Source organism: Gymnoscopelus braueri (genome assembly GCF_963280865.1).
Source record: "Gymnoscopelus braueri genome assembly, chromosome: 11".
NCBI lineage: Eukaryota > Metazoa > Chordata > Actinopteri > Myctophiformes > Myctophidae > Gymnoscopelus > Gymnoscopelus braueri.
Window position 1 is genome coordinate 4,178,522 of NC_137613.1, and position 16,029 is coordinate 4,194,550.

At 39.1% G+C, this 16,029-nt stretch overlaps 2 protein-coding genes across 3 annotated transcripts in view; both read right to left on the reverse strand.

Annotated features, from left to right (window-relative positions):
- LOC308094995 (uncharacterized protein) overlaps positions 1 to 16,029 on the reverse strand; it is a 793,896-nt gene that overhangs the window by 226,978 nt on the left and 550,889 nt on the right. The gene's annotated exons all lie outside the window — the stretch shown is intronic.
- Positions 13,637 to 16,029, reverse strand: part of LOC308095002 (NACHT, LRR and PYD domains-containing protein 3-like) — a 272,045-nt gene continuing 269,652 nt past the window's right edge. For both annotated transcript variants that reach the window (XM_080441871.1, XM_080441872.1), the window contains one exon: positions 13,637 to 14,541. In XM_080441871.1, coding sequence (XP_080297997.1) covers positions 13,997 to 14,541 — 545 coding nt within the window. In that variant the 3' untranslated portion in view covers positions 13,637 to 13,996. The remainder of the gene's footprint in view (positions 14,542 to 16,029) is intronic.

Genomic DNA, 16,029 nt, shown 5'->3' on the forward strand with positions numbered 1-16,029 from the left:
GAGACACTGGGGGAGATGGTTAGACAAAACTAAACAAACAAATAAGCATAAATAAATGTTCAAATCAGCCAACCAGCTCCACACTCTACTTATCACCATAAACATGCTTGCTCGCGGCAGCCGGCCACTGACCTTTAACCTGTACTTAAAACCTACAAAGAAAAAGGAACAGCGGTCATCATTAGCTGCTCACTCAACATGACCCTACAGTCAACACAGAACACAGTTCAATCAATTACAGTGCATCAAGTTATCAACATAAAGTGCAATATTAAAAGCATAGATAACAAGATACTTTACTTTACCAGGTGTATGCAGTCACTTGACCCACAACAGACACACCTGTCATGAACTTCAGCTGTACCATGAATGTCACCACCTATACATGCAGGTTACACACATGTTACACACAATCACACCACATGTAATACAGAGAATGTATAAACCTTTTTGTTCACCTTTACACATGCATGAAAATATACTCACATTCCTTCTCCAGTTTACATGTCTATTCTTTACTGGAGAGACAACACCTCTGCACCATATCAACACCACCAACAATGGTACAGACCTGACAACATAACACACATTTTAATTGTAGAACATACACAAAAATAAAACACAAAGTAAAAGCACGGAAACAAGCAAACCAGGCCATACCATTTACCAGGTCAGCAGCTGCACAAACATCTCCCTCTCACAACACGGCCATCTGCTACATGCCTGTTCAGAAAGGCCTTAAATACCTGTGTGACCTATGACATCACTTAATCTCTGCCTCCCTCTAGGGGCTACATATAGCCTACTATAAAAACTGGTCAAACATTGACCAAACTGTCAAATAATATAAGAAAGAGGCAGAAATTGTCATATATTTTTTTAAGGGTTTCAGAAAAGAAGAAATGTTCCTAAAAAATACATCCAGACTGGCAGCAAAACTCTGCTCCACCAACAGCCACGACACATTCTGATCAATTAAAATTGTATTAGATCTAATATTACACTTAAGGGCCTTATTACAGAGACTAGAGTACAGTGAGGAGAGAGAGAGAGAGAGAGAGAGAGAGAGAGAGAGAGAGAGAGAGAGAGAGAGAGAGAGAGAGAGAGAGAGAGAGAGAGAGAGTGAGAGTGTGTATCTGGACAGCATTGTTTACATTAGTCCCTTAAAGGGATAGTTCACCCAAACAAATTACTTATTTTCTATCAGTTCCACACCCCATGAAGCCTTGAATTCATGGAGATTATTTAGTTTTAGTCACATTCCTGAGACAATAATGTGACGAACAGAGTAAAGATCCTAATGTCTCTGGTAGGAGACTCAAAGTTGACTCTTTGTGTCTCCTACCGGAAATACTAATGAATTCAATGTTTCATGGGGTGTAAATGATAGAAAGGAAGTAATGTCTTGGGGTGAACTACTCCTTTAATATACCAAAATGCAATGAATTGAGGACATGTTCCATAATGTGGCAAAAGTTTCACAACACCCACTCCATGAATTTCACCCCCGGAAGCCTTTTATTTTTATATTTTCTATTGAACGTGGACGGGGGGGACTTTCCCGGGAAAATGACGTTCCTGGCCAACGTCATGACGTCGTGGCCGACGTCCTGGCCGACGTCATGACGTCGGCCAGGAACTACCGCAACGGTTTCCTGTTTGGCCAGGAACTACCGCGCTAATAACAAAAAGGAACCTCACGCTGATTTTAAGAGAATGTAGGATTGTAAGATCGAAAAAGAACAGAAAAAGAAAGCACAGCTCATGGTAACTAATGCTCCACTGGCTAAGAGAAACGATCCGTAGATAGTATAAAACAATTAAAAGATCGCTTTTTGAAACACTTCCGGCTTCCGGTGAAAACGAATGGGATTTTGGTAATCGAGGACTACGGAAATTGTATGCAGTGACGGTAGTGACCAGCAGAGGTTGCTAAAAATCGTTATTTGTGATTCTGCATTGTACAACTTTAAGTAATGCAGATGTTTAACAATAATGTTACTATTGAGAGACAAATGAAACCAAATGGACCCTTATGGGTCCATTTGGTTTCATTTTACACTCTCAATAGTTAAAGATCTATATAAGGGTTCATTTGGTTACCAACTCTCCAGCATTTAACTGGGAACCACCTGGAACCCCTTCAAGGACCACTAGTGGTCCCCGGACCACTGGTTGAGAACCACTGGTTTAAGAGGTTAAGCTTTTGATGCAGCTGTTCACCATCACTTCATCAGTGGGATTAAAATACCTGGTCAGATGGCGCCATCAAGTGGCCAACCTAGGCCGTACAAAGTGGTTAAAACCTTGATAAAACACTTCATTTACCTGTGTTCATACTGGAGTGATCAAGGGTCCTATCCTGCCTTACCCCTTATCCCTAAACTTATTAGACATATGTTACTATTTTTAAAAACATGTTTTAATAGTTCAACTAGCGGATCTACATCCACATGTTGTGAGCTTGTAGATCAGCTATTTGAACTATTTTAAAATGTTTTTCAAAATAGTTAAAAATGTCAAAGAAGTTCAGGGATCACAGATATTCTAGGGCTATGTTTGTGTGTTTATTAATGAAATTAGGCTTTAAATTTAAATAGGCTGCCCATTTGATCTCTATATGGACACTTGTTTTGCATAAAAATGTATATATTATGACCTTAAGATACTATCCACTTCTTGTCCTTGTGTCAGTTAAGGAGTCTGGGCCACGTTCACTGACTAGTTCTCTGTGGACTGACAATTTATCAACACGAAAAATAAACATTTCTCAACGCAAAAGGTAGACTAACATATTAACCCTTTAAGAACGGGAACGCATCTGTGTGTCATTTTAAGATTTCTTTGGTTATTAAAAAAAAACAGATCTACAAGCTCATAGCGCGGCACCGAGTGCCGCACTATGAGCTTGTAGATCTGCTATTCGCTAAAAATCGTGAACATTTTTGCAAAACTTTGAATATATATATATATATATATATATACAGTGTTGGTGTATATTACTTAGGAGAGTAATATGTTACTTATTACTTATTACTCCTTTAAAAAGTAATAATATTATATTACTTATTACTTGGAATCAAGAGTAATATATTAGTTATTACTTTATATTACTTTCCCCGCGCCCCCCGCAAAAGAAAAGACGTGTACAGTTTTTAGCGTTTTAGAACTGAATCCAATTTAATGGAACAATAGAAAACAGTCAACAGTCTTTATCCTTTTAAGTATTTTGCTGCTGCAAATTCCATATTTGGAATTGGAACAATAATTATCCTTACAGGAACAACATCAATCTGAACTGCACACACTGGCTACAGCCTCTCAAAAACTGAAACAATAAAGTAAACTTTTTGAACATTTCTTAACCTTTTCAACATATCTTACACCAGTCAATATTAATTAGCCAAAGTGCAAGGGGGGAGGAGAGAGGAGAGGAGATATAGAGCAGTGGTTCTCAAACATTTTCATGTCAAGGACCCCCTAATTGACACTTTTTAGCCCGCGGATCCCCATTTCAAAAGATATGCCAGGGACCCCCATAAGAGAAGATTTTTTACGGCTCTAGCAGTGATTCTCAACCATTTTAATTTCAAGGACCCCCAGTTTGACATGCATTAGGGCTACAGACCCCCATTTAATGGCATTTCTATCACTTGGACTGCAATTTATATTGTAAAATCTATGTCAATTCCACTCTGAGAGTGTACAAATGGAACCAAATGGACCCGTTAGGGTCCATTTGGTTCCATTTGTACACTCTCAGAGTTACAGACCCATAAGGGTCCATTTGGTGCCTAATCTATCATTTAGCTGGGGACCCCCTGGAACCCCCTCAAGGACCCCTGGGGGTCCCCGGACCCCACTTTGAGAACCAATGATATAGAGGAGAGGAGAGGAGAGGAACACAGCTGTTTCCGTTTCGCCGACCACCAGACAAGTGACGCAGGGGGACTTCTGAAAGGGCCATGCCGAAAATACGTTGCTTTATTCGGATACAATTTGTGTCACTGCCCGCCCCTGCCGGTTCTCTGAATTTACATTTTTAAATAGGCTCTGTCATGATTAATTGACCATATATATGAAGTTAAACAACTAAATTCTATCCGAAACGATATCTTATAAGTAAATTCCGTGCCTCAAAATAGAAGTTTGAGAGCTTTCTGAAGTTAAAAAGTGGCGGAGAAATACACGACGCCGCATACGGGTCATGCGCTACGTCATAACTGTGCGCAGGCTGCGTGCTAAAAAGAACTGATCTGCAAGCTAAAAAGCATCTCTGTTGACGTTGGTTGATAGCTTGTAGATCTACTCTATTTTTGCATGATACGACAACTTGCCTCTACGAGAGACGGAGAGAGTATACATATTAAATGAATGAATGAATGAGCAAAAAAAAAGACGCTTGTCATCAGTAACGAGTAACGAGGCCTTTTTTGACCGAGTAATATGGTATTATATTACTGTTTTGGCAGAATAATACCTTACTTTACTCGTTACTGGGAAAAGTAATAATATTACAGTAATATATTATTATTAATTTGTTACTGCCCAACACTGTATATATATATATATATATATATATATATATATACAAAGATTCAAACAATTTCCCCCAAAAATGCAGATCTACAAGCTCATAGCGCGGCACTCAGTGCCGCGCTATGAGCTAGCTTGCAGATCAGATCAGAGCTAGCTTGCAGATCTGCTATTTTTGAATAGCCCAAAGAAATGCAAAAAAAAAACACAGATGCGTTCCCGGTCCTGATGGATTAAACACACAACAGGAGTTTTAAACACTAAAGGCAGAAACACAAATACTGTAAAAGTGAAACAAACCAAAACACAGGTGTGTGTGTGTGTGTGTGTGTGTGTGTGTGTGTGTGTGTGTGTGTGTGTGTGTGTGTGTGTGTGTGTGTGTGTCCAAAGAGTTTTCTGAAAAACGTATATAAGCTAAAAATCAAAAAAATGACACAGATGCTTTCTAACCCAAAACATGTTGAGATGGGGGGGGGGGGGGGTCCGTGGACAAATCCATATCAGTGACAGCAGCTGACTGACACCGCGCAGCAGCAGCTGACCCAGTCTGACACCGCAGCAATGGCGGCGCCCCCTACAGGGCAGCGCTCCGTGGATTGGTGTATAGAGATCTACCTCCTCTACCTCAGCAGAAACCTTGAGGTTTCTGTCACTTCTAAATATAACATATGAAATCAGAGTAAAGCTCAATGCGTCGCATTGTGAGCTTGTAGATCGGCTGAAACGTATATAGGGGCTGAAGTTGTTAATGTAGGTTTTTGTAATAATACTCAAAATCTACAAAGTAACTAGTAAATAAAGTTTTCTCAAATACACAAGCTTGTAGATCGGCTATTTTCAAATGATTTTTATACATTTGAAAACTTGAAATGGGACATTCTGCATAATGAGTACTTTTACTTTTGGTACTTTTAAGTACATTTTGATGCCAATACTTTTGCACTTTTACTCGAGTACATTTTGAGTTCCGGACTTCTACTTGTAACAGAGTATTTCTACATTGCAGTATCGATACTTTTACTTAAGTAAAACAAAAAAAGAGTACTTTTTCCACCACTGCCCCCAAGGTGGTACCACCAGCGCTAGTAAAAAATAAAAAGTATAATTTTCAGGGTATTTTTACTCTTTCCAATGACTCAGCCTTGGCGTACGACTGCAGCACACCAGCACCTCTTGTATTACTGCTTAAGTGCCTCAATATCTATAAATGTTCACATTAAAACGCTTTATGAGTTCCAATCCCAGTTCTGCACAAATCTAATAACCCAGAGAACAAGATGACGTTGTGCGTCCAAACTCAGTGGCTCGGTGGCTTAAGACAATGGTTCCCAAACTGGGGGTCCCAATTTATTTTTTTGGGGGGGGGGGTCCCCACATGATTAGCTCAACATTGTTTTCTTACTCAACGGTAAACAAACCAACGTACAGTAAAGGTGTATGCAGGGTATCTGCACATTTTGTAAAGTTACAATTTCAGGACTTTTAAGACCTTAAAACACGCCTGCAAGTCAAGAGAGGAACTTGGACCAGACGACAGAAGTTCTCCAGCAAATAAACAAGGAAAGACATGGGAATCACATAAGAAAAGCTCTGGGTCCAGAGACTGATGACTAGACTGCTTCACCTTAACACTAAAAAGTGCTATTTTTTTTAACTTAATAAATGCTTATGTCCTGCGTTTGCACTTTTCATATGATCTTGTAACTCTTAAGTTTCTGCCTAGGATCAATAAAGTGGAATTTAATCTAATCTTAGATAATACAGGGAGGAACCACAACAACTCCTCAGTGTGCTCTTCAAATATCATATAGCAGCTTTTAACCTCTTAAACCCTGGAGGTGATGACAATTGAGTGTGTGTGTGTGTGTGTGTGTGTGTGTGTGTGTGTGTGTGTGTGTGTGTGTGTGTGTGTGTGTGTGTGTGTGTGTGTGTGTGTGTGTGTGTGTGTGTGTGTGTGTGTGTGTGTGTGTGTGTGTGTGTGCATACAAGGTGGATGCCGACAGGCAATCGCTTGTGTTCATTGTATGTCAAATCTGTCTGTTAATAATGCCATGAAATATGCTGAGAGACGGACGGACGGACGGACGGAAGGAAGGAAGGAAGGAAGGAAGGAAGGAAGGAAGGAAGGAAGGAAGGAAGGAAGGAAGGATGCCTCAGTGTTTAGGGGAGCCTTAACACTGAGCTGTACATGAATCTGAACCTCAGCAGAAACCTTGAGGTTTCTGTCACTTCTAAATATAAGATATAAAATCAGAGTAAGCTCAATGCGTCGCATTGTGAGCTTGTAGATTGGCTGAAACGTATATATATCTACAAGCTCATAGCACGGCACGAAGTGACGCGCTATGAGCTTGTAGATCTGCTATTTTTGAATAGCCAAAGTAATGTAAAAATGACACAGATGCTTACCCGGCTTTAATGTGTTGAGGAGTCTGGGCCACGTTCACTGACTAGTTCTCTGTGGACTGACATTCTGGGAAGATTGTAAAAGACAAATAATGCAAAACAAGAGGCTGAAATACTGTTCTATCTCAGCTCTCATAGACAGTCTGTCTATCTGGAGAAGACAATGTTTCATATCCTTCACTATTACATGTTTTTATCAACATGAACTTATTATTTATGCATAAACATGAATTAACATGATTCCATACTTCTGCTCTGACAACAGTTAATACTGTATTGACTTACTAGAAAGACACTTTACAAGACCCTACTGGAGAGAATTAACTCATTTATCAACACCAACAATAAACATTTATCAACACAAAAGGTAGACTAACATATTAACCCTTTAAGACCGGGAACGCATCTGTGTGTCATTTTAAGATTTCTTTGGTTATTCAAAAATAGCAGATCTACAAGCTCATAGCGCGGCACCGAGTGCCGCGCTATGAGCTTGTAGATCTGCTATTTTTGAAAAATCGTGAAAATGTGTGTAAATCTTTGAATATATATATTTTAAAGCGAACATTTTTAACTAATTTTTTGATGGGGGTCCACGGCCAAATACATATAATTCTTGAGAACCACTGATATTATAGAAACAAAAGTTTTGTTTTAAAACTGTTAGGATTTAGAAGACATTTGTAGAATCCCCCAGAAGTAAAGATTTAAGTTACAAATATTACCTTTAAAAATATATATTCAAAGACCCACCATTTCCCCCAAAAATAGCAGATCTACAAGCTCATAGCGCGGCACTCGGTGCCGCGCTATGAGCTTGTAGATCTGCTATTTTTGAATAGCCCAAAGAAATGTAAAAAAAATGACACAGATGCGTTCCCGGTCCTGATGGATTAAACACACAACAGGAGCTTTAAACACTAAAGGCAGAAACACAAATACTGTAAAAGTGAAACAAACCAAAACACAGGTGTGTCTGTGTGTGTGTGTGTGTGTGTGTGTGTGTGTGTGTGTGTGTGTGTGTGTGTGTGTGTGTGAGCAGCAGTAATGGCTGCCATCAATCTGACTGCTTAGACCTTTAGATTCAACTACACACAATAAACTAAAACACAATCACCACATTTCTGGTAAAAAAACCCTCAAGACAAGCTTTGTTTTACATCACAGAGCTTATTTTGAACATGTTTTATGTTCTAATACTTTATTTACCTGAACAAACAGGGACAAACTGATGTTGTTGTTCTTTCTCTCTTCCTTGAAGAATGACGTCACCTGACCACCTGGAACTACCTGTGTCTCTCACAGGTGGAGTCGCCCCCTTGTGGTGAAACGTGGGATAGGTATTTTCCTACTGCTCATTCCAAGACACAATAAGGCTCTTAAACATACAAGAAACATACATGATAAAACACACATGTGGGTCTGCCTCAGTGTTTAGGGGAGCCTTAAAGGGGAAGACCACCCATTTTCAATATTTAACTATGTCATTAATATAGCATAAAGGAGTTGTGTGGAAATAAGAAAAAAGTTCCCCCCTTTCTGTGTTGCGTTGAACTGGAGGATTGATTTTGGGTTTAACATTGCAAATTACACCGTGATGACTCATCATGGTGTAATTTGCAATGTTAAACCCAAAATCAATTTGGGTTTAACATTTAAAATTTTTAACATTTAAAATTTTTCTTATTTCCACACAACTCCTTTATGCTATATTAATGACATAGTTAAATATTGAAAATGGGTGGTCTTCCCCTTTAACACTGAGGCTGCCTCAAATTTGTGTAGATCTAATGTTTTGTAAATCTAATGTTCCCCTCAGAAAAGGAATTCTAGGGTTCAAGTGGTTAATGTAAAATAAACTAAATCCTATCACACAAAGATTTGGTGGACCCCCTATAGTAGCTCTGAGGACCCCCTAGGGGTCCCGGACCCCCTGTTGAAGACCCCCGATGTAGACAGTGTCCTAACATACATTTAACAATGTTAAATTGTTGACACAATGACACAATATTTTGTATATATTAGTGAATGAAATGTATCATTTATTAAATAAAATAGGTAAAATCAAATACATCTTAAATTTTTTTAGTGAGCTACACTTTATTAGCAAAAAAGTATTTTATTGCACTCGGTGCCGTGCTATGAGCTTGTATATCTGCTATTTTTTGAATAGCCAAAGCTAAGTGGTTAAAATGATTGTGACACTATGTTAACTAATTTCGCTGGGGACCCCCCAACATGTTGTGTTGCCTGACAGAGCTATAAGTGTATTCTGAACCCATTAAGACCGGGAACGCATCTGTGTCATTTTAACATTTATTTGGGCTATTAAAAAACAGCATAATCTACAAGCTCATAGCGCGGCACCGGGTGCCGCACTATGAGCTTGTAGATCTGCTGTTTTCCAAATCCTTACAGTTTGTTGCTCGGTGGTGATCCAACCTTTCCATGTCAAGGACCCCCAAAATCATATGTATTTGGCCTTGGACCCTGCAAATAAAAGGTGTGAGAACCACTAGTACTAGTGGACTCATAATGTGTCATATAGTGTCGTAGTAAATCAGTGTCATACATATTCTGAAGAAAACCTGGAGACTGACATTCAGTAATTGGTTCTTATGATCAAAATAAGAACAATAATGTTATGTAAAACAGAAAATCTAAGTCTTTACCACGGACACATTGATGAGCCCTGCTGCATGCCCATGGGCAGAAAGATGAAGAAACTGGACGTATGATTCTCATTGTAAAAACATATAAATATGATACAGTATGTATAATGATAGGATATAATATGATACAGTATGTAATGATAGGATATAATATGATACAGTATGTAATGATAGGATATAATATGATACAGTATGTAATGATGGATATATTATGATACTGTATATAATAATAGAATATAATATGATAAATGTCTCATTCTTGGTCTAGTGTGATGAATGCACTGAAGTGGAATGAGAGCTGGATGAACACGTTTATGAATAAACATTTTATCTTTGAATGAGTGTGAGCAGAAAAATGATGGAGATGGCGTTGTTTGGAACTTCAGATCACCAACATATTGGAAGGGGTATAAAGCAGAATCTTGCCTTTATATCTTTATTAGCAAGAAGGAGGATACTATTGGAGTGGAAATCACCACTGGCCCCTAAAGCATCTGTATGGCTTAAAGACCTCACAATGTACCTACATTTGGAGAAAATTAAATTTTATCTGAGAGGATCACCGGGAAAATTCGATCAGGTGTGGGGCCCTATGATTAAATATATAACTAAATTAAAGACGTTACAGGACAGATAAAGCAAACACCACCATCGACATGTTGACAAGCTCTAGGTTAATACATGCTAAAGGAAGAAAATAACGGATTCCTACTTTCCTTTTTTGTATACACTCCATATGTACCATGGGGAGGGTTAGCGAGGGAAATCATAATACTTATGAATTGATTATTATGTATTTTTTATTCTTTATTTTGAGTTATGTAAGTGTATGTTACATGTCTGAATGTTGCATGTTGTATATGGGATTGGAGTTGGGGTAAGGGCACAAAAAAAAAAGAAGTACTTTTGACATCCTATAGCAACTGTATTCCCATGTACTTGTCAAAAGCAATAAATACACATTTAAGAGTGTGAGCAGAAAAATTAAACAATAACATATCACATGTGTTCTGATTATTGTGCACAGTGTATCGTGTTAATGAGGAATCTAAACAGCACAGAGTAAGGATTTCTAATTCATTTAGAGATCTGTTATTTATGGGTGCTTCTGTAGGTCTATCCATCAGTGTGACAGTTTACAGTTGGTAGTAGGCTTTGTATCTATAGTGAGCTGTATTGATTGATTGAATATTTTATCAGGCAGAAATGTAAAACAGCACAAGTACAGTTAATAACACTTTGTCTAAAAGGTCCGTCCAAAAAAGTCCTTGCGGTCTTGTTTCCATTGAGGTCGTGACATGACAACACTATGAATATTAATACACGGGAACAACGACATGTCAAGAATACATTTATTAAACTATTATTACTTCTACACATGATCATACAATAACATGTGAAGAATGAGAATAATATCACATTCATATTCAATGAAAACACAATAATGGAATGAGTGAGGAAACAATGATGTAATAATGAATCAATGAATAAACAATGATTGATTTGAGTTCATAAACACATTTAGTAGATGTTTGAATCCAGAGTGATTGAAGTCCAAGATGAGAGTCAAACTATGAGTCAAATCTGCTGTCAAAATGAACACTGCTCACATCACTCGGGTGGCTCAGTGGTAAAGTCCCTGCCCACCACCACGGAGGTTGTGGGTTACAATCCACCGTGGTGCATCCGGCTTTGTCCAACGTCTATGTGAACACAACTGGGGGCGGGAGGAGTGGGACGAAGGCCCTACGTCCTGCCGGTGGGGGCTCCTCACTGGCAGGTGAGCCAATAGGAGACAACACAGAGATGTGTGTGGGGAGGAATTCATTGGCATGACGACTAAACTGGGGAGAAACTTTGAAAAATCACACCCAGTGTGAAGTGAGCGGTGCTATTTATGAGTTATTAATTTCATCATGCATCTCGGTAGCCAATCACAGCACGTCCTGCGAAGTGGCGTGCTTACATTTTTTACATTATTATTAATTTCATCATGCCCTCGCTAGCCAATCACAGTGCGTCTGCGAAGTTTGAAGTTAATTTCATCATGTGTCTCGCTAGCCAATCACAGCACGCCCTGGAAAGCTTAGCCTATGGGCGTGTTTTCCACAGCATGGCGTCACAGCGAAAGACAAATGTTCACGACGGAAAGAAAAACTTTCACCACAGATGGGTCCTAAACCCTCTTATAGGAGCGGTTGCACCGCTCAAAAATTATGCTACTAAGTTAAAAACATGTAATAAAAATAATGAACACTGAACACTGCTCACAATGTGTCGCTTTGTGACGTAGATCTTAGATATTAGAGGGGGGGGGATGGACCAATTACAAAACCCTGTGGGACTCCAGTCAATAAAGTATACAGAGTTAACTGGTTAAGTATAAAGATTTATATACAATAAACAATATTGATACTGTGAGAATTACATGATCAAATATACAGTTTTCCTCAGTCTATTCTTGTGTAAAAATATCAAAAATGAAATATACATAAAATGAGTTTGTATCATAAGAGACACAATATGACACTGATATTTACATCATCATCATCATCATCATCATCAGTGTTGATGGACGGTATTTATGATACATATTTATAAATGTATGGAGTGGAGGTTTGTTCACTTCTATCTAATCTAATCTAAGATCTAAAGCTCCCTGTGGTGATGACTCATTTATACCATAGAGTTTGACATTATGGATTTGACCAGGGACCCCCATTTGAACATATTTGTGCCAGGGACCCCCATTTGAACATATTTGTGCCAGGGACCCCCATTTGAACATAATTGTGCCACGGACCCCCATTTGAACATATTTGTGTCAGGGACCCTCATTTGAATATATTTGTGGCAGGGACCCCCATTTGAACATAATTGTGCCAGGACCCCCATTTGAACATATTTGTGTCAGGGACCCCCATTTGAACATATTTGTGCCAGGGACCCCCATTTGAACATATTTGTGCCAGGGACCCCCATTTGAACATATTTGTGTCAGGGACCCCCATTTGAACACACGGACCCCCGAACAACATTTGTGTTGTTACAATTATCAAAAATAATATGTTCTGGCCCTGCCAGTTAATGTGAAGTGTTTTGGAGCCCCCTGCTGGACACTATATTCTTTCTGCATTGACGTTCTAGTTCCTGTGTCACAGGAAGTGATTCTTTAGAAGCTCTGAATATGATGTGTGTGTTCCAGAGAAGCAGATGTTTTCAATCCTTGCAATCCTTTGTCTATAGCTCTTGAGAAGGCATTGCTTGTAAGTTTATACATTGTGGAGTGATGTATCTTTCATATGAGCACATTATTTTCTACCAGATTTATGTCCATGATGTTAGATAGATGAGCAGCCAGTTAGCTAACATGTGTGCTGGCTCCTGCCTATGTTGCCATGTATTGCAAGGACACAAGCTTTAATCCTCATTATAACGCATCTGCCTTTGTTATGTTTGTGCATTTATATTTCTGGGATAGTGTTCAGTCATTTGACACCACAGCAGTTTTGGTTGGTTTGTATTCACAATAGACGTTGCTTTGTATTGATGTAATACTTACCTTGCCTACATACCTATATCTATGCTTATGTAATGCTGTAGTTATGATGTTATGGAAATTATACTTACCACTGTTATTGTACTCTGTGTATTTTACAATTTCACACTGCTCCATGAGTAAAGGGTCCTGAGAATTATTTATGGACGTGTTTAGCTTGCTGGATAACTGATGAGGAAATCAATGAGGCCAGTACATACTATATAAAAAATCCAATGTTTTTCTTTTTTAAATAGCAGATCTACAAGCTCACAACGCGTTGTGAGCTTGTAGATCTGCTATTTTCAAATAGCCAATGTATAAAGGGGGTTAACGTGTTTAAACTGCTTTTGAGACCACTGGTTCTCAAAGTAGGGTCCAGGGGCCCCCGGGGTCCTTGAGGGGGTTCCAGGGGGTCCCAGGGGGTCCTTGAGGGGGTTCCAGGGGGTCCTAAGCTAAATGATTAAATATACATTAATAGCATCAACCTCAGTGTAACCACTTTAACCGTGTATTACTTTGGTATTGGAAAATAGCAGATCTACAAGCTCACAGTGTGTCATAATCTAATGTGTTGCGAGCTTCTTGTCTTATGGGTCAGGGGTCAAAGGTAAAAACTCTACGGGAGCTTTAATGTGTGACTGTCACTGTGCTGCTTATTACATCATCATGATGATGTCACCGTGATGTCATGATGAGTCACTCATGCCCAAATATGGAGTCCATGACGTCAGACTCAGCTAGTCTCAAAGTATCCTGGCAACAGTGGTAACCATGACAACCTGCACTCACTCACACATGTTGAGTAACCATGGTGACCTGATGTCATCCTCACATAGAGACTCTATCTCTGCTCACACAGACACACTGAGGAGGAGGAGGACCAGACCCAGAACCCAGCATAGAGAGGTTCAGAGAATGTGTTCTGGAAGGTGTACAGGTGTGTCAGTGAGTCAGAGGACCCTTTATAGAAGGACAGAGTCCCAGCAGGCCAGTCCAGATACACTGCTACTCTCTTGGAGCCAGACGGACTGACAGGGAGGACCGTCTGCTTACTATTGGGCCTGACAGTGTAACTGTTACGATGACCATCATCTCTACAGTCCAGACTCCAGGACTTGTCATTGTTTCCAAGCATACGGTCATCACCACTTCCTTTCCTGCTGATCCCTCTGTAAGTCACTGCTATAGAAACCCATTCACTCCACTCTACCTCCCAGTAACAGCGTCCAGTCAGACCCTCTGTACACAGAACCTGAGCCCATCTATCAAACCTGTCAGGATGTTCAGGATATGATTGATCCTGTCCCCGTGTCACCTTTCTGTTGTTCTCAGACAGAGAGAGGACTCTGTGTGCTGTGTTTGTGTCCAGTGTGAGAGGATGGAAATCTGATGAGAAAAACAACACAGTAAACATTACATACATCATTCACTGACACACACACACACACACACACACACACACACACACACACACACACACACACACACACACACACACACACACACACACACACACACACACACACACACACACACACACACACACACACACACACACACACACACACACACACACACAAAAATGTATCGTCTCTGTCGGCTGGAAACCGAAGACACCACCGGTCATCAAATTATTGTCTTAGGAATGAGACAAAAAATAAAAACATCTCCATGAATTCAAGTCTCCATGGGGGGTGTAATCCATAGAAAAAAGTCTACTATCTATCCCTTTAATATAATTTTAAAAATATTTTGAAATAGTGAAAATAGCCGATCTACAAGCTCACAACGTGTCAGAGTTACAAGGTTTCTGCCCGACGACAACACAGTAAAATGTGAGTCAGAATGTCTTAAAGCCTCCAGGTGAGAAGTGACTTTCTGTGAGAAAATGTTTACATTAAGTTTATGTGAAATGACATCAATGTGGAAAAGTACTCACATGTTTTACTTGAGTAAAAGTATCAATACTGCAATGTATAGTTTTCAAATGTATAAATTGTATAAAAATCTTTTGAAAAGCAGATTTACAAGCTCACAATGCGTTGCATGGAGACGCATTGTGAGCTTGTAGATCGACTATTTTCCAATGGCCGAAATGTATATAGGGCTGTTAATGTAGTTAATGTATGTTTTGTAAGAATAATCAAAATCCTCCAAGTAACTACTGTAGTAACTTAAGTTTTCAAATAATTGTAGTGGAGTAAAAGTACAATATGCCTTTGAAATGTAGATGAGTAGAAATAAAAGTACTGAAAATAGGAAATACTCCAGTAAAGTAAATATATCTCAAAATGCTATTTAAGTACAGTACTTGAGTAAATGTACTTAGTTACTTTACACCACTGAAAATACACACATCTGTTACATCAAAGGTTCCTAAACTTTTAAGGCTGCAACGCCCCTAAATAATCATATTTGAACTGGGGACCCCCCAAAATAATCATATTTGAACTGGGGACCCCCCGAAAGAATCATACTTGAACTGGGGACCCCCCAAAATAATCATATTTGAACTGGGGACCCCCCAAAATAATCATATTTGAACTGGGGACCCCCCACTCTGACAAGCACTTGTCAGGGTGGGGTAGTTGTAGGAGTTGAGGCATTACTTTTAGTTTGACTCGGTTCCACATATAAATATCGTGAAAATAGCCGATCTACAAGGCGTTGTGAGCTTGTAGATATATTTTATAGTATATAGCCGATCTACCACTTATAGATCGGCTATTTTGTAGATCGGCTATTTTCACAATATTTGCCTCTTTTTTGCGTAATATTTGACAATTTGGCCAATTTGGTATCAAAAAGGTCTTAAAAGTCCTTAAATTGTAACATTATAAATGTGCAGATACCCTGTATACACTTATACTGTAT